The sequence below is a fragment of the Ceratotherium simum genome, chromosome 2 (assembly GCF_057802395.1).
Source record: "Ceratotherium simum simum isolate JZ-2026a chromosome 2, ASM5780239v1, whole genome shotgun sequence".
Lineage (NCBI taxonomy): Eukaryota > Metazoa > Chordata > Mammalia > Perissodactyla > Rhinocerotidae > Ceratotherium > Ceratotherium simum.
Window position 1 is genome coordinate 54,874,196 of NC_141901.1, and position 22,064 is coordinate 54,896,259.

At 38.2% G+C, this 22,064-nt stretch overlaps 1 protein-coding gene across 2 annotated transcripts in view; it reads left to right on the plus strand.

The window, feature by feature from the left end:
* The window catches only part of LOC101408952 (monocarboxylate transporter 1-like), a 30,340-nt gene extending 11,270 nt beyond the window's left edge, over positions 1-19,070 (plus strand). The window contains exons 1-5 of one of the 2 annotated variants that reach the window (XM_014780016.2): positions 9,600-9,733; positions 10,203-10,228; positions 10,790-10,933; positions 13,633-14,499; positions 16,856-19,070. In XM_014780016.2, the coding sequence (XP_014635502.1) occupies positions 10,207-10,228; positions 10,790-10,933; positions 13,633-14,499; positions 16,856-17,130 (1,308 nt within the window). In that variant the 5' untranslated portion in view covers positions 9,600-9,733; positions 10,203-10,206 and the 3' untranslated portion in view covers positions 17,131-19,070. Of the gene's footprint in view, positions 1-9,472; positions 9,734-10,202; positions 10,229-10,789; positions 10,934-13,632; positions 14,500-16,855 lie in introns of those variants that run through there. The other variant, XM_004420659.3, reaches the window with a different exon arrangement.
* The last annotated feature ends 2,994 nt before the right edge of the window (positions 19,071-22,064 follow it).

The following is a 22,064-nucleotide window of genomic DNA, read 5'->3' on the forward strand; positions in this document are numbered from 1 at the left end:
TCAGAGGCAATTATTTAACATCTCAGCTGCCTGAGTTGGAGAAACAGTTGGGGGAAACAAAAAGGTGACCAAACAGTTAAAAGGAAAAGCTGGGGAATGAGATGTCTATAAGGGGCTTTGAAGAGCTCTGACATATTCATGACACTCTAGAACGTCATGCACATGTGCAGGACTGTGCCCATCCTCAGGAAAGACCTGAGAAGGCCTGAATTTCCCACCTCTGGCTGACCTTGAAGCTCTGTACAAGCAGGAACTGAAGGCTAAGGCAGAGGTGTAAGCTGCCTACTGGAGAGTTGAAAGCATGCCCCAACACACATAATGCACTTTGGCAATGCCTGGGAGATATACTGATTCAAGGCATTTAAAGAAATCTTTGTCTAATCATTGGCTGACCACTAAGCTAATAGAGCAGAGATTTCAGTGGCTGCATATGACAAAAACAAACTGCACAGAATTTTTTCAGGAGAGTTTTTAAACAAACAAAAGACAGTAGCAGCAGCATCAACACCAACAGCAAACAGCAAAAACAACTAACCCCAGAGAGGGAGGGAATCTGATTTCCACAGTTGCCACATTATATTATTTAAAATGCCCAGTTTTCAACAACAACAAAAAAATATGAGACCCACAAAGAAACAGGAAGTATGGTCTATACACAAGGAGAAAAGTCATTCAATAGAAACTATCCCTGATGAAGCCCAGACATTGGACTTACTAGACAAAGTTTTAAAATTAGCTATTATAAATATGTTCAAAGAATTAAAGAAAAACATATCTAAAGAACTAAAAGTATGAGAACAATATCTCACCAAATAGAGAAGATCAATAAAGAGAAAATAGTTATAAAAAAGAGCCAAATAGAAATTCTATAGCTAAAAAGTACAATAACTGAAACATTTATGAGAGGGGCTCAAAAGCAGACTTGAGCTGGCAGAAGAAATATGCGGTGAACTTGAATATAGGTTAATTGAGACTATCAAGTCTAAGGAAAAGAAAGAAAAAAGAATGAAGAAAAATGAATAGAGCCTCAGAGATCTGTGGGACACTGTTGAGTGTACCAACATATGCATAATGGGAGCTCCAGAAGGAGAGGAGAGAAAGGAACAGAAAGCATATTTGAAGAAATAATGGCTGAAAACTGCAAATTTGATGAAAAACATTAGTCTACACATCCAAGAAGTTCTATAAACTCCAAATAGGATAAACTCAAAGAGATCTACAAAGAGACACATAATCTTCCAAAAGTCAAAGACAAAGAATTTTGGAAGCAGCAGGAGAGAAGCAACTCATTACAAACAAAGGATTCTCAGTAAGATTAAGAGCTGGTTTTTCATTAGAAACCATGGAAGCCAGAAGACAGTAGGATGAAATATTCAAAGCGCTGAAAGAAAAAGACTGTCAACAAGAATTCTATATCTAGTAAAACTATCCTTCAAAATGAAGGAGAGAGTAAGACATCCCCAGATAAACAAAAAACTGAGAGAATTTGTTGCCAAAAGGCCTGTCCTACAAGAACTACCAGAGCATCCTTCAGGTTGCTTTGAAAGGACACTAGAGAGTAACTCAAATCCACATGAAGAAATAAAGAACACTAGTAAAGGTACCTACAAATATAAAATGTAAATATAAAAAGGTAAATATAAAAAAGACAGTATAAATATATTTTTTATTTGTAACTCTTTTTCTTCTACCTGATTTAAAAGACAACTACATAAAGCAATTATAAAACTATTTGTGGACTTAAAATGTATAAAAATGTAAGTTTTATGACAAAGTAGTGTAAAAGGGGGAGACTGTATAGGAGCAAGGTTTTTGAACACTATTGCAATTAAGTTGGTATTAATCCATACTAGATTGTTTTACGTTTAGATGTTAATTGCAGTCCACAGGGCAACCACTAAGAGAATAATAAAAATATGGTAAAAGGAACAAGGTAATTAAAAGGGCACTGTAAAAATATGTTTAACACAAAAGAAGGCAGTGATGGAGGAAGAGAGAAACAAAAGACATAAGACTAGAGAAAACAAATAGCAAAATGGCAGACTTAGAGTCCTACCTTATCAGTAATTACATTAAATGTGAATAGATTAAACACTTCAATCAAAAGGCAATGATTGGCAGAATGGATTTTTAAAAGTGATCCAACTATTTGTTCTCTACAAGAGACACACTTTAGATTCAAAGACAGACTGATTTAAAGTAAACAGATGAAAATAAATATGCCATGCAAACAGTAACCAAAGGAAAGTAGGAGTGGCTATAAGAATATCAGACAAGATAGACTTTAAGACAAAAATTGTTACTAGACACAAAGAAGGACATCTTATGATGATAAAAGGATCAATCCATCGGGAAGACATAATAATTATAAACATGTATACACCTAACAACAGAGCCCCAAAATACAGGAAGCAAAAACTGATGGAATTAAAGGGAGAAATAGACAAATCAATAATAATAGTTGGAGATGTCAACAGAACTTCAGTAGAACAACTGGGCAGAAAACCAACAAGGAAATAGAAGACGTTTGAACAACATTATAAACCAAGTAAACCTTCACCCAACAATAGCAGAATATGTATTCTTCTCACGTATACATGGAACATTTTCCAGGATAGACCATATGTTAGGCCATAATACAAGTCTTAATACATTTAAAAGGACTAAAGTGAGTTCTCTGACCACAATGAAATGAAATTAGAACAACAGAAGAAAATTTGGGAAATGAACAGATATGTGGAAATTAACAACACATTTCTGAGTAACCAGTGGTTCAAATAAGAACTCATAAGGGAAATTAGAGAACACATTGAGATGAATGAAAACAAAAACACAAAGTACCAAAATTTCTGGGATACACCTAAAAGAGTGCTTAGAGGGAAATTTATAGCTATATACATCTATATTTAAAAAGAAAAACATTCAAAAATCAATAGCTGAATCTTTTGCCATAAGAAACTAAAAAAAAAGAGAGCAAACTAAATATAAAGCAAACAGAAAGAAGGAAATAATAAAGATTAGAACAGAAATAAATGAACTAGAAAGTACAAAAAATAGAAAAAATCAATGAAATCAAAAGTTGATTCTTTGAAAAGATGACAAAATTGACAAACCTTCAGCTAGACTAAGAAAAAAAAGAGAGAGAAGACTCAAATTACTAAAATCAAAAAGAAAGAGGTTACATTATGTGTAGTGAAGAGTTAACCTCACCCATAGAGAGATCTGGCTTTTGCCCTTGGCTACAGATCATATCTCTAGGCCTCTGAAAAGTTCTGCCTAATAGGAGTATCTTTGTTTGCTTCAAGCCTTTGGCCATATTATATCATTTCCAACCTCCAAAGGAACTGGAGAGGAAGATATTTAGCCTACCCTCTGGGAAGGGCTACAGATTAAAGGTCAGACATGTGGGCAGTATGTGATCAAGACCCATTAAAAATTATGGACACCAAAGATTCAGGTGAGCTTCCCTGGTTGATATTACTCTGTGTTGTCACACATTGTGTCAGGGAGGAGGTAATGCTGTTCATGACTGCGTGGGGAGAGGATGATCGGAACCTCCGTATTTGGACCTCTCCCAGACTCTGCCCTGTGTGTCTCTTCCTCTAGCTGATTTTAACCTGTGTCCTTTCTCTGTAATAAATCATGAGTATAATAGCTTTCAGTGAGTTCTGTGAGTCCTTCCACTGAACTATCAAACCTGAGGGTAGTTTTGGAAACACTCCCCCCTCCCTAACTTACAATTGATGTTAGAAGTGACAGCAGTCTTGTGAGGACTGTTCTCTCTAGTAGTACAGTTGATTAAACTCTGTATATCACTACTGACCTTACAGAACTAAAAAGGATTATAAAGGAATACTATGAATAATTGCATGCCAACAAATTAGATAAGCCAAGTGAAATGAAAAAATTTCTGGAAAGACACAAACTACCAAACTTACTCAAGTAAATATAGACAATCTGAATATATCTATTGCAAGTAAAGAGAAGTAGTCATCAAAAAACTACCCGCCAGGAAAACTTGAAGCCCAGACGGCTTCACTGGTGAATTCTATGAAACATTTTTTTTTTCCCCCCAGAGCCCCAGTAGATAGTTGTATGTCACAGCTGCACATCCTTCTAGTTTCTGTATGTGGGACTCGGCCTCAGGATGGACGGAGAAGTGGTGCCTCGATGCGCACCCGGGATCCGAACCCGGGCCACCAGCATTGCAGCGCGCACACTTAACCACCAAGCCACAGGGCCAGCCCTCTATGAAACATTTAAAGAAGAACTAACACCAATCTTTTATAACCTCTTCCAAAAAATACAAGAGGAGGGAATACTTCCCAACTTGTTTTATGAAGCCAGTATTACCTTGATACCAAAACTAGACAAAAACATTACAAGAAAAGAAAACTACAAACCATTATCCCTTATAAATATAGATGCAAAAGTCCTCAACAAAATATGAGCAAACTGAATTCAGCAACATATAAAATGGGTTATACACCATGACAAACTGGGATTTATCTCAGGAATATAGGAATTCATATGTGGTTTAACATATGAAAACCATTCAGTATACCAAACCACATTAATAAAAGAAAAACCAAAAACCACGTGATCATCTTAATAGACACATAACAAGCATTTGATACAATCCAACACCCTTTCATGATAAAAAACACTTCTATTCCTTCTAGGAATAGAAGGAAACTTCCCAAATCTAATAAAAGGCTTCTACAAAAAACCACAACTAATGTCATACTTAATGGTGAAATAGTGAAAGCTTTCCCTCTAAGATGAGAAATAAAACAAGGATGTCCTCTCTCTCTCTCTTTTTTTTTTTTGGTGAGGAAGATTAGCTCTGAGCTAACATCCGTTGCCAATCCTCCTCTTTTTGCTGAGGAAGATTGGCTCTGGGATTGGCGCTGGGCTAACATCCGTGCCCATCTTCCTCTACTTTATATGTGGGACGCCTGCCACAGCATGGCTTGATAACTGGTGCATAGGTCCACACCTGAGATCTGAACCTGCGAACCCTGGACCACTGAAGCAGAGTGCGCAAACTTAACCACTATACCACTGGGCCCCAAGGGTGTCCTCTCTAACCATGTCTATTTAACATTGTACTGAAGGTTTTATCCAGGGTGGTTGTACAATGAGAAGAAATAAAAGCATCCAGATTGTAAAGGAAGTTGTAAAACTGTCACAGATGACATGATCTTGTAAATAGGAAATCCTAAAAAATCCACACACATAGACACGTAAGTCTATTAGAACTAATACATGAGTTCAGCAAGTTTGCAGGATGTAAGATTAATATACAAAAATCAATTATATTTCTATACACTAGTAATGAAAAATATAAAAGTAAAATTAAGAAAACAATTCAATTTACAATACCATCAAAAATAATAAAGTATTCAGGAATAAGTTTAACCAAGCAGGTTCAAGGCCATGTACACTGAAAACTACAAAACATTGCTGAAAGAAGTCCTAAATAAATGGAAAAACATCCTGTGTTCATGGATCAGAAGACTTAATATTGTTAACATGGTGTTACTCCCCAAATTGATCTACAGCTTCAACGCAGTCCCTTTCAAAATCTCAGCTGTTTTTTTTTCAGAAATTGACAACTGATCCTAAAATTTCTATAGAAATGCAAGAACTCAGAATCATCAAACAATCTTGGAAAAGAAGAACAAAGGTGGAGGACTCACGTGTCTTCATTTCAAAACTTAGAAAAAAGCTACAGTAATCAAGACTGTGTAGTACTGCCATAAGGCTAGACATATAGGTCAATGGAATAGAATTGAGAGTCCAGAAATAAACTCATACATCTCTGGTCAACTGATTTTCAACAAGGGTGCCAATACCATCCAATGAGGAAATAATAGTCTTTTCAACAAAAGGTGCTGGGACGACTGGATAGCCACATGCAAAAGAATGAATTCAGACCCCTACCTCAATAAACCCCCTGCCTCTACCTCTGCAAATATTAACTCAAAATAGATCATAGACCTAAATGTAAGAGCTAACACTAACTAAAAGCTCTTAGAGAAAAATGTAGGAGTAAATCTTTGTGACCTTGGATTAGGCAATGGTCTCTTAGATATGATACCAAAAAGCAGAAGTGACAAGAAAAAACATAAATTGGACTTCATCAGAACGTTTGTGCTTCAGGGGCCGGCCCCGTGGCATAGCAGTTAAGTGCACGTGCTCCACTGCTGGCGGTCGGGGTTCGGATCCCAGGCGCACACCGGTGCACCGCTTGTCAGGCCATGCTGTGGCAGCGTCCCATATAAAGTGGAGGAAGATGGGCACAGATGTTAGCCCAGGGCCAGTCTTCCTCAGCAAAAGAAAGAGGAGGATTGGCATGGATGTTAGCTCAGGGCTGATCTTCCTCACACACACACAAAAAAGAATGCTTGTGCTTCAAAAGACACCACTAGAAAAGTGAAAAGACATCCCAATGAGTGGGAGAAAATATTTACAAATCGTGTATTTGATAAGTGACTTGTATCCAGAATATATAAAAAACTCTTACAATTCAATGGTAAAAAAAATCCAATTGAAAAATGGGCAAAGAATTTGAATAGACATTTCTCCAAAGAAGACACTTCTCCAGAGACATATATCTAAAGAAGATATACAAATGGCCAATAAATACATGAAATCATTAGTTATTAGGGAAATGAAAATCAAGATAACAATTTACCACTTCACACCCATTAGGATGGTTAAAAAATCAAAAAGAGACATAACAATTGTTGGCAAGGATGTAGAAAAATTGGAACCCTCATACATTGCTGGTGGGATTGTAAAATGATGCAGCCACTTTGGAAAACAGTTTGGCAGTTTCTCAAAATGTTAAACAAAATTACCATATGACCCAGCATTTCTACTCCTAAGTATATTCCCAAAAGAATTGAAAACTTATGTCCACACAAAAACCTGTATGCAAATTTTAATAGTGGCTTTATTCATAATTGCCCCAAAGTGGAAAGAACCCAAATGTCTCTCAGTTGATAAAATGGGTAAACAAAATATAGTATCTCTATAAAATGAATATTATTCAGCAATAAAAAGGAATGAAGACCGATACATACTACAACATGGATAAACCTTGAAAACAATATGTTAAGCAAAAGAAGTCAGACACAAAAGGCCACATATTGTATGATTCCATTTATAAGAAATGTCCAGTATAAGCAAATCTACAGAAATAGGAAGTAAATAGGTGGTTTCTAGGGGCTGGGATGAGGGGAAAATGGGGTAACTGCTAATGGGTAAAGAGTTTCTTTTTGAGGTGATGAAAATGTTCTGAAATTAGATAGTGGTGATAGTTGTACAATTCTGTGAATATACTAAAAACCACTGAGTTGTACACTTTAAAGGCGTGAATTTTATGATATGTGAATTATATCTGAATAAAGCTGTTATTTAAACAAATCCATTGTGTCTCTATACATCAGCAGCTGAAAAAAATGACTTTTTAAAATTATTGTCTATAAGAACAACAAAAACTACCTTGGAATAAATCTAACAAAAGTTGTGCAAACCCTGGGAATTTTATAATTTGATAAAGCTTTTAGAAACTTTACTTCTGTAAAAATTTTATTTAAAAAACATATGAAGTCTTTTAGCTTCTTAAGCAGAATTCTTCTTAAGAGTTGTTTTTTTTAAATCACTACAAGATCACTTTCTAAATTATATTTGAAGTGTTTAGATTGGTTAGAAGGTGAGCTATTTAAAAGTTGACATCTGTGGATAGGAAGGTAGGATTTGTATTCAAGATTAAGAAATATAATAGTCAAAAATGAGGTTGTCATTGTCAACCTGTACAGTTTTAATACTGTACTACAGGGCCGGCCCCGTGGGTTAGTGGTTAGGCGCGCAAGCTCTGCTGCTGGCGGCCCGGGTTCGGATCCCGGGTGCACACTGAACGCACTGCTTCTCCAGCCATGCTGAGGCCGAGTCCCACATACAGCAACTAGAAGGATGTGCAGCTATGACATACAACTATCTACTGGGGCTTTGGGGGAAACAAATTAAAAAATAAAAAAAAATACTGTACTACAGCACTCCAGGTAGTGTTAGGGTGGCCAGAAATGGGCAGAGTAACATATTGCAGGGTTAATTTGAACTAAAATAGAAGTTGGTTTAAGGAAATCAAAGGAGAGCCTAATTTCTCTAAAGTAGACTGTTAACCTGCTTTCAACCTCTCCCATCTACTAGTAATTCATAATCACAGTTATATATATATATATATATATATATTTTTTTTTTTTTTTTGGTGAGGAAGATTGGCTCTGAGCTAACATCTGTGCCCATCTTCCTCTATTTTGTATGTGGGATGCCGCCAAAGCATGGCTTGATGAGCGGTGTGTCAGTCCACGCCTGGAATTTGATCCTGTGAACCCTGGGCCGCGGAAGCAGAGCATGCAAACTTAACCACTGCGCCACCAGGCTGGCCCCATATTTCCTTTTCTAACTATGCTCTTCACTAATGTTGGGTGACTTACGAAGAAAAGGGGAAATCTTTGAGTTAAAACTATTAGCATCTGATATTAGGGTTTTTTTGCAGATTTTAACTTTATTGATCAGCCATCATTTAGGAATCTTTCTAGTCAGATAATAGAAAAAAGTACTTTAAATCTAAGCAGCTGGATAAAAGACAAACTTTACTACAATAATGAGTCCATTAGATGAGAATCTTATGTTTGAAGTGATCTTTTGCCGTATGTCTAGTGAGTTATGTATATTAGTATGTCCTTCCTGACACTTTTAAGTCAGCTTATAAATTATAGACAACATAAAAACTGGGTAAGTATTGGAGAGTACATTTTGGGAAAGGAGAGAAATTATAAAGGAAATATTATGAACCTTTTATAGTCTGTGTGTTTGTGAGTTTTGCATGCAGATAAGTCACATGAGTTATTTGGTTATCTTTGTTAAAGTGGAAAATTACTGATATCTATTATTAAAACAGGTATTCTTGGGCCAACCCTGGGGGCCTTGTGGTTAAGTTCGGCGTGCTCTGCTTTGGCAGCCCAGGTTTGGTTCCTGGGCATGAACCTATACCACTTGTCTGTCTGTGGCCATGCTGTGATGGCAGCTCACATACAAAATAGAGGAAGATTGGCAACAGATGTTAGCTCAGGGTGAGGTTGGCAATAGATGTTCGCTCAGAGCAAATCTTCCTCAGCAAAAAAACAAAACAGACAGGTATGCTTATAAATTTTAAGAAACAATACATTTATTGAAAAGGATTTTGGTGTACGGTTCAAGTAGTGGTGAATTTTTAACTTTAGGCCTATAAAAATTTTGGGCAATACTATGACTCTTAGACTTTTTCCACTGTGTTCACAGAGAACAAGTAACATTGAAAAGCATTTCAGTTATTTGTAACATACATGTAAGGGATTATATGGAAGTGCTTTGTTGTTGACCTACTTGTTATGTACTATTTTAATTTCATATCCTTTAGATATCTGGATTTGAACTGCATTTTGGAATTCATCCTTACTTACAATGTCACCGTCAGATGGAAATCCAATTGGTTACACACCCCCAGATGGAGGCTGGGGGTGGGCAGTGGTTGTTGGAGCTTTTTTTTCCATTGGCTTCTCTTGTGCATTTGGAAAATCTATTTCTGTATTTTACAAAGAAATTGAAGGAATATTTAATGCCAGCGCCAGCGAAGTGTCGTGGATATCTTCCATCATGTTTGCTGTCATGTATGGTGGAGGTAAGTGCCTATGAAGGCCTGCTCTTTTAACTTTCAATAGGCAGACAAAAGCTCTGTATTAAGTACTTTTTGTTCTTGATGACTTTATCAGTGAGATATTTGAAATGTTAGCTCTTAAAGCTATGTGATTAGAGTCATATTTTTCATTCCCTTTAACAATAAAAGCTACATAGCAACTGTATGTTCTGTTAGGTGAGTTATAATATAAAACAGGTGTTGTTATAAAAAATAACTTTCTTTAAAAATGATTTTGTGTTGGTTGCTGGTGTACAGAGAAACAATTGATGTTTGTATTTTAATCATATATCCTGTAACCTTGCTAAACTCTTATTATTTCCAATAGTTTATTGGTAGATTTTTTTCAAAATTTTTAGATAGACATATCTTCTGCAAATACTGATAGTTTGGTTTCTTCCTTTCCTTACACCTTTTTTTTCCCCTGTCTTACTGCGCTGGCTCGGACCTCCAGTATAATGTTGAAGAAAAGTGGTGATGGTAGGCATTCTTGTTTTGTAGTTCTGTTTTGGTTTTGTTGTTGTTTTCTATGAGAAACAAAATACATTTTAGCTAGTGTGTAAACATGCTCTAAAGTCAGAAGTTTGATCAGACTTGCTCATACATCTCATCATATTCATGTGTGTTTGCTCCAGATGACCATCTAAAAAGTTAAAACCAGAGCAAACTTGCTATATATGTGTTGATAATATCCTAGATACGTGAAGAATCCTATCAACACTTGTACTCAAAGTATTTGCAGCCTCTTCGCCTTAAGAGAGATAGATTAAGGTTTCTCATGTTTTAGTTAAAATTCATCCAGTATGTTCTAGGTATATAGAAGATGTACAATCAGTGCTATATTTTTTACGTTACACAAACCTGTGACTCTGAAATAAAGATAGGAAGCAATCTTCCTTACCACTGTCTTCTGTTTTATCTGTTTATTTTGTGGGGTGGGGTATTTATGTCTCGTCATCCTTTCATGTCAGTAGGGTCTTGTGCGGTGTGGATGTGAGGGATGGGCTTCTCTGTATTACTAAGTTGTTTGTTACGTCCTAGGTCCTATCAGCAGTATCCTGGTGAATAAATATGGCAGTCGTCCAGTCATGATTGTTGGCGGCTGCTTGTCAGGCTGTGGCTTGATTGCAGCTTCTTTCTGTAACACTGTGCAGGAACTTTACTTGTGTATTGGACTCATTGGAGGTGAGTTGCTACTGATGTATTTTCGAGTATTAATTTTTAGGGGGGGCCGGCCCCGTGGCTTGGCGGTTGAGTGCGCGCGCTCCGCTGCTGGCGGCCCGGGTTCGGATCCCAGGCGCGCACCGATGCACCGCTTCTCCGGCCATGCTGAGGCCGTGTCCCACATGCAGCAACTGGAAGGATGTGCAGCTGTGACATACAACTATCTACTGGGGCTTTGGGGGGCAAAAAATAAATAAATAAAATCTTTAAAAAAAAAAAATTTTTAGGGGGACCATTTGTAGAATTCATCTGCCAATTGTTTTGAGAAATGAAAGTTCTTTGTTAGAAAAATTACTAGGTCATGATTTTTACGAGCTGTAGATATGTTAATTTAATAGTACCAGAAAAGCAAGTCTTTAAAGCAAGTTCTGGCATTTAATGGGTGATTATTTTTTATTGAATGAATGAATTGAAAGAGTTTCTTTTTTTTTTTGTCTTAAGAAAGATAGTGGTGATAGTGAAAGGGTGGTCATCAGCTATTCCCACTCACTAGCCCTTCCACCCAAGAAGAAATTGGCTCAAATTAGAGTAAGAGAGAATGTCAGATACAAAGCAGGAATTTTCTATCGGAGAAGCCAGATACATTTTCAAGGGATAAAGGGCACACATGAGAAAACTTCCCCTGTCTAATAGCTAGATTAAGAAAATGAAACTGCTGAGTATAAAGAATATAGATCACCCATAGCTCTACAATTCAGAGAAAGCCACCATTTTAATATTTTGATGCTATATCCACTCATACATTTTTCTATGCACATACATATAATTTTTTAGAACAAAAAGGAATGAGATTTTGTGTAATGTTTGTAACCAGTTTTTTCACTTAATAATACGTCAGGTACATAGTTTCCCATCTCAGTAAATATGCTTTAGCAGCTATTATTTTTCCATTGAATGGATATACCATAGTTTATTTCACCTTTCTCTAATTGAAGGACATTTAGGTTTATATTTTTCACTATTAATAAACAGTATTTGTATGATAGTGCTTATTTATACATCTTTGTGAAAATGATAATTTCCTTAGGATAAATTTGTAGAAGTATAATTATTGGGGGAAGATGTTTTTGATACAATTGGCCAAATACTCTGTTAGAAAGTTTATAATAATTTACAGTGCAGAATCTGAAATATTGCCAATAATGGATATTTTCTTTTTAGATCTGTACTTTCACTACATTAGTTAAAATTTTAAACATTTAAATATTTTATTCCATCTAGAATATTTGAATAACATATTCAAATGAATATCATATTCATGTCATGAAATGAATAACTTAAGGAAGGAATAGATCTTGATTTGTTCCCACATGGTTATTCAGCCTGTTCATTATTTCATTTATTAATTCATTCAACTAGTATTTATTGAGTCCTCACTATATGCCAGGCACTGTTCCAAGCTCTGTGGGGATGGTGTCAACATGATAGGCAAGATTCCAGCTCTTTAGTGGAGAGAAGCAGACAATAAACAGACCAACAAATAAATGAATAAATAAAAAATAAATGAATAAATAAAAAATATGAGGTAATAATAAGGGCTTTGCAAAGACTTAAAACAGAGAGTTTTGATAGAGAAGGATTGAATGGTTCCTAAAGGGAAGGCCTCTCAGCAGTGGTGACTTCAAGTTGAGATCTGAATGATAACTAGAAGCCAGCTTCGTGAAAATCTAGGGGAACAGTTACGCTTAGCACATGTGAGACTAGACTGAGATGAGGCCAGGGAGGTAGGTAAGGACCAAATCATGGTGCTTCCTAACCCAGAGTGCAAAGTTATGGAAGGGCAGTCATTAGAGAGAGAGAATTGGGAGGGCATCTAAGCTGGTTTACCTTGTAGGTAAGAATGGGAGACTATTGAGGACGTTGTTGGGATAATCACTTGTTCCAGCCCCATTGATTGAAAAATCCATTCTTTCTCTATTAATTTAAATGTATCTTTTGGTTCTATTTCAGGACTTTATGCGCACTTTCATTGATCAGTTTTTCTATTTTTTAATAAGTGCCACACTGTTCTAATTACTGTAGCTGTACAACATATTTATATATCTGTTAGAGGTGGTCCCACCAATTATTTATCCTTTTCAAATATTTCTAATGCACTTGTTCTCTGGGTGTATTTTAGAGTCATTTTACCTCATTTGAAAAATAAAATACATTGACATTTTCATAGAAATTGCATTAAATTAATGGATTCACTGAGGTAGTGTTAGCATCTTGACAGTTTTGTGTTTTACTGGCCAAAAATATTTTCTTTCTCTCCTTCCCCCTCCCTCTCTCTCCCTTTTCCTCTCTCTGCCTATCTACCTCCATCTTGCCTTCTGAATTTATAATAGTTATCCTCTCTCCTTTTTGTTTTTAATTCCCTATACCTCAGGAAAGCTAAAATGATGAAATTAAACAAGGGATTTTACATTTATTATTCTTTCTGTTGCAAAAGTAAAAAATTAATGTTATATTATAAATCTAGTATTTGTTGCATAAAGAGACTTTATGTCTGTGAGCATTTATTTAATAAGAATCCATTTAATGATCTACTAGTTATAATAGCCTCTCTCATAATGATGCTTCTGACCTCTTTCCATTCAGTTTGTCTAGTTAATTAATAACAAATATGTTTCTGACATTTATTACAGTATATGATTAGTTTTTCCTCTCTTCCCCAGGTCTTGGGCTTGCCTTCAACTTGAATCCGGCTCTGACCATGATTGGCAAATATTTCTACAAGAGGCGACCGTTGGCAAATGGACTGGCCATGGCAGGCAGCCCTGTGCTCCTCTCTACCCTGGCCCCCCTCAATCAGGCTCTCTTTGATATCTTTGGATGGAGAGGAAGCTTCCTAATTCTTGGGGGCATTCTATTAAACTGCTGTGTGGCTGGAGCCCTGATGCGACCAATAGGGCCCAAGCCAACCAACGCAGAGAAAGACAGGTCTAAAGAATCCCTTCAGGAAGCTGGAAAATCTGATGCAAAAAAAGGAGCAAGTGATGCAAATACAGAATTTAATGGCAGAAACCCCAAAGAGGAGAAACAATCAGTCTTTCAAACAGCTAACAAATTTCTGGACTTATCCCTGTTCACCCACAGAGGCTTTGTACTGTACCTATCTGGGAACGTGGTAATGGCTTTTGGGCTGGCTACACCTTTAGTCTTTCTTAGTAATTATGCCAAGAGTCAGCATTGCTCTAGTGAGAAGGCTGCCTTCCTTCTTTCCATTCTGGCTTTTGTTGACATGGTAGCCAGACCTTTTATGGGATTTGTAGCCAACACAAGGTGGATAAGACCTCGAGTTCAGTATTTCTTTGCTGCTTCTATCGTTGCAAATGGAGTGTGTCATCTGCTAGCACCTTTATCCTCCAGCTATATTGGGTTCTGTATCTATGCGGGATTCCTTGGATTTGCATTTGGGTGGTTCAGCTCCGTATTGTTTGAAACATTGATGGACCTTGTTGGGCCCCAGAGGTTCTCCAGCGCTGTGGGATTGGTGACCATTGTGGAATGCTGTCCTGTCCTCCTGGGGCCACCACTTTTAGGTATAGTATGTCTTCCTACTTCTGAGGATCTGTTAACGTAAAACACGCATAGAAGATTGGGAAGGTGATAGAAAGCAGAGATCAGTGAGCTGCTTGATGGCGGAGAGCAAGTCTTTCTCATTTCTGTACCCTCGGTGCTGGTGCAATGCTTGGCACAGCATAATTCAAAAACTGTTATAAACTTAACTATTTATTAAAATAACTTTTTCTGATCATAAAACTAACATGTTTATTATAGAAAAATGTATAATACACACTCCACCTTTGAAATACTGTTGGTGATTTCATTTTAATTATGGAATTTATATCAGTAGTAATATTTAAAGTAATAACAATAGCTACCAGGTGAGGGCTCGGGTGTACCAGGGACTGTCCTAATCATTTTACGTATCCTGTCATATCTCACACGTCTCTGTGAGGTAAGACTGTTATTGTCTCCACTTTATAAATGAAGAAATAGAGGCTTCTAAAAGTGAAATAACTTGCCCAAGATCACACAGCTAGTAAGTGACCATAACACTCGATGAATTATTCTCGAAGAATACCAAATTGTTTACATTTTAAAATTATTATTAATACAAATTACAATAATAATTTGGACTTCGCCTGGATATGACTCCTGCTTTTGAGATTATGCATTATAAGGGAAGGAAGGATACATAAAAGAAGATCCACTACTGACTTTTCCCAACTTCCCCACCCTCTCTCCTCCCTATACCCGATGAGATTCCAAGTCCTGTCAGTTTTCACCTCCTAAATCTCTTCCTAATCTGCCCATTCTCTCCATCACACCGCCCCCCTTCTCCACAGCTCCTGTCTCCTACCTGGGCTGCTCCTAACAGTAGCCTTCTAACTGGTTTACCCATATCCGCTCTAGCTGTTCTTCAGTCTCTAAGGGCTCTCCAGTTCAGAACTCTTAGAATGTTCTTAGAACTCTCCAGTTGCTTCCATTGTTCACAGGGTGAAGATCAAATTCCCTAATGTGGCCTACAAGGCCCTGCAGGGCCTGGCCCACCTCTCTCTCCTGCCTCATTTCCTACCACTCCCCTTTTGCTCTCTCTGCTCCACACCCCTCACACCCTGTGCTTCCTCCTACCACCTGCCTTTGCACTTGCCCTTCTCTGCCTGGATTCTTTTCCCATCCCCTTTCTCCTAGATGACTCCTATCCTCCTGTAAGTCTCAGCCTAGTTTACACTTTAAGAGAAGCCTTCCTGACCCTGCGTACTGGTCCCAACCCCCTATTTTCTGTTTTCAAACCCTCCTTGTAGCCTTTGTCACAGTTTGTGTAAGAATTTGATTAACATTTTTCTTCTCCACTGAACTGTGAATGTTATCTCCTTTGCTCACCCTTATCCTCAGGGGCCTAGCAGAGCCAGTGATGGTGTTTGTAGGGCTCAATAAATATAGCTGAGTGAACCATGCCCTGAGTTAGAAAACCATGTAGAATCATATTTGAATTGGTTATATTAAGTCCTTCATGGATGTAGGTTAGGGTTTTCCAGAGTTTATTCCTTGAGATACCAATTTGATGAGGTGCTATTTACTATAACAAGGATTGATGGCCAAAAAAAGTTGAGAAACACCAAGTTAAATAAGTTTCCTTACTACCAGACTTTATAAAGCCTTTAATAGAGGATAACATAATATGTCATTTCCCAAACTTATTTGACTGTGGAAACATTAGGGAGGTATCCTGTAGCAAAGAGGTTACAGGTGCAGGCTTTGGAGTCAGACTTCCTCATTTAAAGCCAAGCTATTTCGTGTACTAGCTTTGTGACTTTGAACAAGTTACTTAAGTTTTCTGTACTTCAGTTTTTAAGTTATACAATGAGAATGATGACAGCATCTGCCTATTATGAGAATTAAGCACTTAGAATGGTGGAAACATGTTGCTGTCAGTTAATTTTTTAGTATAGGACGAGTGTTCACAGAAATGCTTTTTGGGAAATGCTGATGTCAGAGAAAGAGCATTGGTCTGGAATAGCTCTGTTCCCTTGGGCAAGACTCCTAAACCTCTTTTGAGCAACAAATTTTTCCACTGTGTATTGAGAGAATTGATTCTAGGTGATATCTAGGTCTTCACCAATTCAAATTTGCCCAGATTTTATTATTTCTGAGTTGCTAAAAATAATAGAATATGCAAGGCCATCCAAAATCATTGTGACATCATAAACAAAAGATCAGATCATTTTTAGAAATTCCTTTTTAGACTATTTGTAGTTTGTCATTTGTGGGCTCTTTGAGGATTGGGTTGACATCTTCTTTCTGAGTGGATCCTTCAGCTTTATTTGGGAAAGGATATACTTGTCTACTTTTACCTGCATAATTTTTTTTTTTTTTTTTGGAACTCTTTAGGTCGTCTCAACGACATATATGGAGACTACAAATACACATACTGGGCATGTGGCGTAATCCTAATCATCGCAGGCATCTATCTCTTCATTGGCATGGGCATCAATTATCGACTTCTGGCAAAAGAACAGAAAGCAGAGAAGAAGCAGAAAAAGGAAAGTAAAGAGGAGGAGACCAGTATAGATGTTGAGAAACCAAAAGAAGTTACCAATGCAGCAGAATCTCCAGAGCAGAAAGGCACAGAAGGAAGCCCCAAAGAGGAGGAGAGTCCAGTCTGAAACCATAGATAAACAGAGGAGATTTGGACCAAAGACACCTGAAAAATTCTACTGAACCATGTTCTACTAGTGGTGCTTACCACAGACAGTGGATATTTGTGTGGAAGTCATACCAGGTGTTTGCTGATAGAAATTTTATTTCATTCTTTTATAGCAGTCGCAATAAATATGTCACATCCTTTGGGGACAGGGGATTTGCAAAAGATGACAGAAGGAAATAGCTTCTATTTGAAGTCATATTTATTAAGGTATACTTTACATACAGTACAAATCCCTTTTATAAGAGTAAAGTTTGATGAATTTTGACAAAGTATTTAGTCAAATAACTACCACCCCAATATAGAACATTTCGAATAGCCAAAATAATTCCCTCCTGCCCCTTTGCAGTTAATTCCCTTCCCTTACCTCCAGCCTCTGGCAGCCACTGATCTGATTTCTGTCCCCTATAGTTTTACCTTTTCCAGAATGGAATAAATGGAATCACATAGTATGTAGCTGGCATAATAAGAAATATAGGGGCCAGCCCCATGGCCTACTGGTTAAGTTCGGCGCACTCCACTTCGACGACCCGGGTTTGGTTCCCAGGGGCAGACCTATGCCACTCATCGGCGGCCATGCTGTGGCAGCAACCCACATACAAAATAGAGGAATATTGGCACGGATGTTACCTCAGGGCGAATCTTCCTCAGCAAAAAAAAAAAAAGAAAAGGAAATATAGTTGGTCTTTGTCTCTTAGTTCCTGGTACACAGCTTCTGAAATCCTTGGATTCTCTGGAGTGCTAAGTGTCCTTTGCATGCTAATTAGATGACTGGTGGCTGGGATCCCCGAGACAGCTTCAGGACAGGGCCTGGTCTCCAGGAAGATGAAGGCGTGAGGAGACTTTCAGCCGTACCCCATGACCTCTGGGGAGAGGTGAGGGGCTGGAAGTTGAGTTCAATCACTAACAGACAATGATTTAATCAATCATGCCTATGTAATGAAACCTCCGTAAAAACCCTAACTACAGAGTTCCAAGAGCTTCCTGGTTGGTGAATACATTGAGGTGCTGAGAGGGTAGTGTACTCAGAGAGGGCATGGAAGCTCCATGCCACTCCTCCCCACCATATCTTGCCCTATGCATCCTATGCATGTCTTCCATTTGGCTGTTCCTGAGTTGTATCCTTTATAAAGATTTTATTTATTCATTTTTCCCCCCCCCAAAGCCCCAGTAGATAGTTGTATGTCATAGGTTCACATCCTTCTAGTTGCAGTACGTGGGACTCGGCCTCGGGTTGAACGGAGAAGTGGTGCCTTGGGGCGTGCCCGGGATCCGAACCCAGGCCACCAGCATCAGAGCGCGCGCACTTAACCACTAAGCCACGGAGCCGGCCCCATGTATCCTTTATAATAAATTAGTAAACGTAAGCAAAGTGTTTCCCTGAGTTCTGTGATCCATTCTAACAAATTATCAAACCTGAGGAAGGAGTCGTGGGATCTCCCAGTTTATAGCTGGTTGGTCAGAAGTACAAGTGGAAACCTGGGACTTGCGACTGGAATCTGAAGTGAGGGCAGTCTTGTGGGACTGAGCCTTTAAGTCTGTGGAATCTGACACTAACTCTGGGTACTTAGTGTCAGAATTGAATTGAACTGTAGGACACCACGTTGGTGTCTGGAGAGTTGGAGAAGTGCTTGTTGGTGTAGAAAAACTTTGCTTTCAGAAGTGTTGTAAGTAAAAACAGTTTGGAGTAGCCTTCTGTGTCGGGCTTTGGGCTTTTTTCACATAGCTTAATGTTTTATGACTCATCCCTGTTGTGTTTATAAGTTGTCCATTGCTTTTTATTGCTGAGTAGTATTTCTTTGTGTGGATGTACCATAATTTGTATATCCATCCACCAATTGATGGACATTTGGGTTTTTTTCACTTTTTGGCTATTATAAATACAGCTGCTGTAAACATTCACACAGAGGTCCGTGTCGGCATATGCTTTCATTTCTCTTGGGTAAATGCCTAGGATTGGGATTGCTGGGTCATATGGCAAGTGCATGTTTAACTTTGTAAGAAACTATCGAACTATTTTCCAAGTGGCTATACCATTTTGTAATCCGACTAGCAGTGTATGAGAATTCTAGCTGTTCTGCATCCTTGTCAGCACTTGGCATTGCCAGTCTTTCTAACTTTACCAATCTAATAGGTATGTATTATGTGGTTTTAATTTACATTTCCCTAATGACTAATGATGTTGACCATATGGTCAAAAGTATATATAATATACTCTCAGGGGAAAAAAAGGGAAGGAAGTACACAGGAAATTCCAACCATACTCTTATTGGGATAGTGACTTTTTTTCCTATATTCCAGCTTTCTTTAACATGAATGTGATTGTTACCTTTCCACTAATAACAGAGGAAAAATGAGTAGATTTGAAACAGAAGAGTTCTGATAAGAGGAACTTATCTCCTAAGAAAATAAAGCTAATGATTATTATAAGCAGATATTTATTTATTAATTTTTGCTTCTTCAAGAGTTGCATTCTGGTGAAAGGGAGGTGAGTGTGACATGGAAGTCAAGAGCACGGAGCACAAATGGCCTCAAGTCATGATTTTGCTAGTACAGGACAAAAGCGGTGGCATGTAGAGAGTCCATGGGCTGCCAGCACCTCCTTCCTGGACACAGTGCTCTTGGGGACAGCGTTCCTGTGGTTCCCCTTCTGATCATCATTCAGCTGCAAGTGAATGTTTAACTCAGGAAGTCAAAGCATTCAGTATTTACCCACGTCACAGTGTTACGGTTGTTCTGGAACGTTATTTTAGTGAGATCAGCATCAGAACAAAATACAGTGATGTCACAAAAAGACAGGGTGATGTTGGCCAAAGGAGGAAGTCTACCTTTCCCACATTCATTCAACAGGTATTACTGACACACTATGCCAGTTCTAAGCACTGAAGATTCATTAAGGAGCAAAATACAACTGTCTGTGTTCCACTATTCTTACTTTCCAGTAGGGAAAGACAGTCAACAGTAAGTTATAAAGAAAACAGCAGTTTTTAGAATAGAGCAATGGCTATAAGATCAGGCTTCATTAATTCATTCATCTAGACAGTATTCTTTGGATCATCTTCTATGTGCCTGATTCTGTTTGATGGATGGAGGGGATATAACAGGGAACAAAATCCAGTTCCTGGCACCCACAGCTTCTAGTCTAGTGCGAGGACTATAGTAAGTGCTGTGAGGGGGAGCACATAAAAAGGCAGCTATGGGGTCAGCCTGGTGGCATAGTGGTTAAGTTCACTTGCTGCACTTTGCCAGCCTGGGGTTCGTGGGTTTGGACCCGAGTGCAGACCTACACACCACTCATCAAGCCATTCTGTGGTGGCATCCCACATACAAAATAGAGGATGATTGGCGCAGATGTTAGCTCCGACAATCTTCCTCACCAAAAAAAAAAAAAAAAAAAAGGCAACCAACTCAATCTTGGGAGGGCCTAAAAAAGTCTAAAAGTATATTCTTGAGCAAGTTAGTTAAGTTCTCTGAGTCTCATAAAATAAGCATAATTGTTGTGAGGATTAAAGGTGAAAGTTCACAGCATATTGTTTTAAAGTCATTTTAATAATGAAATTGGAATTTAGTCACACCCTACAGTGCAATGAGGGAAGTGTCAGTATGTTTCATCATTAACCAGAACAACAATGAAAAAGACCTGCTGGTAACGTTTACATAGTTATTCACGGTTTACAGAGTCCTTTTACATACAATTTATCATCCAATCCACGCAAAACCCCAGGGAGGTAGGTATAATTAAAAACAATGACCCCTCTAAATGCACTGTGGTATCCTCCATTGGGTCCTAGAACTAAAAAAACGGGCATAAACAGAAAAACTGGTCTGTAGTTTAGTGAATAGGATTGTCCAATGTTAACTTCTTAGTTTTGACAAATGTACCATGATTATGATAGAGACTAACATCAGAGGAAGTTGGGTGAAGAGTATATAAGAACTCTGTGTACTTTTTCTGTAAATCTAAAATTCTACAATAAAAAGGAAAAAAAAAAAAACACAACACTGACCCCTTAGCTGGGCCTTCATCCTAGCAGGTCCCCTACAGTCAGAAGAGCACAAAGCAAGAGCATTACAGCCCACTGGCTAGAGCTGAAGGTGGTGCTGGATGGAAGCTCTGGAAACAAATACAAGAATGGAAGAGGCCGAATCCTGGGTAATCCTGAAAGGTGAATAATGGCCAAACCAGTCACTTGGGTCCTGCACCAAAAAAAGATGATTCTTTGTCCCCAACGAATTCAGTCTGGTTTATAATCCTCTTCCTCGGCATTGGAATTCATAATGTGATGTTTTCACTTGTGGATTTCCTTTCCTAATATGCTCTGCTGTTTCAAGAATTAAAGGAGCTTGCATTTGCTGAGCTCACTCCATCTGGGTCCAAGGAGGAAGTGGCCAGCAGCCATTAAGAAGCCCAGAGAGGAGGTGAACTAGGATTAAGTCACTTGGTGCGCTGACAATCTGTATATGTATAATTAAGAGAAGTTCATCCTACGGTGTTTTTCTCTTGTTGCTGTGTTTTATTCTCTGTGCCCCACCCCCAATTTCTTTTTTTTTTTTTTTTTTTTGGGAAAAAAAGAAAAGGGCCTGAGTGCTTTTCCAACCATAATTTTGAATGCTTTTCACATGTGAGACTATGGAGAGCAACCATTGCCCCAGTCCTAGACTGTGTAAATTCTAAGCATTATCAGTGTTCTCAGATGCTAAGGGTAAACACTAACCTTGGGCCTGCAAGGGGTAGTTTTATGAGCCAGAAGCTTTAGATGCTCCTAAACTCTGCATATTTCTCTTCATTTACCACCACAGGTGGTTCTGCCTCCACATCCCCCCATCCACCCTCTTCGCCTGTTTCCCTGCCACTGCCTTGGGTCAGGCTCTCCCACTGCCTTATAGGGTTTCCCG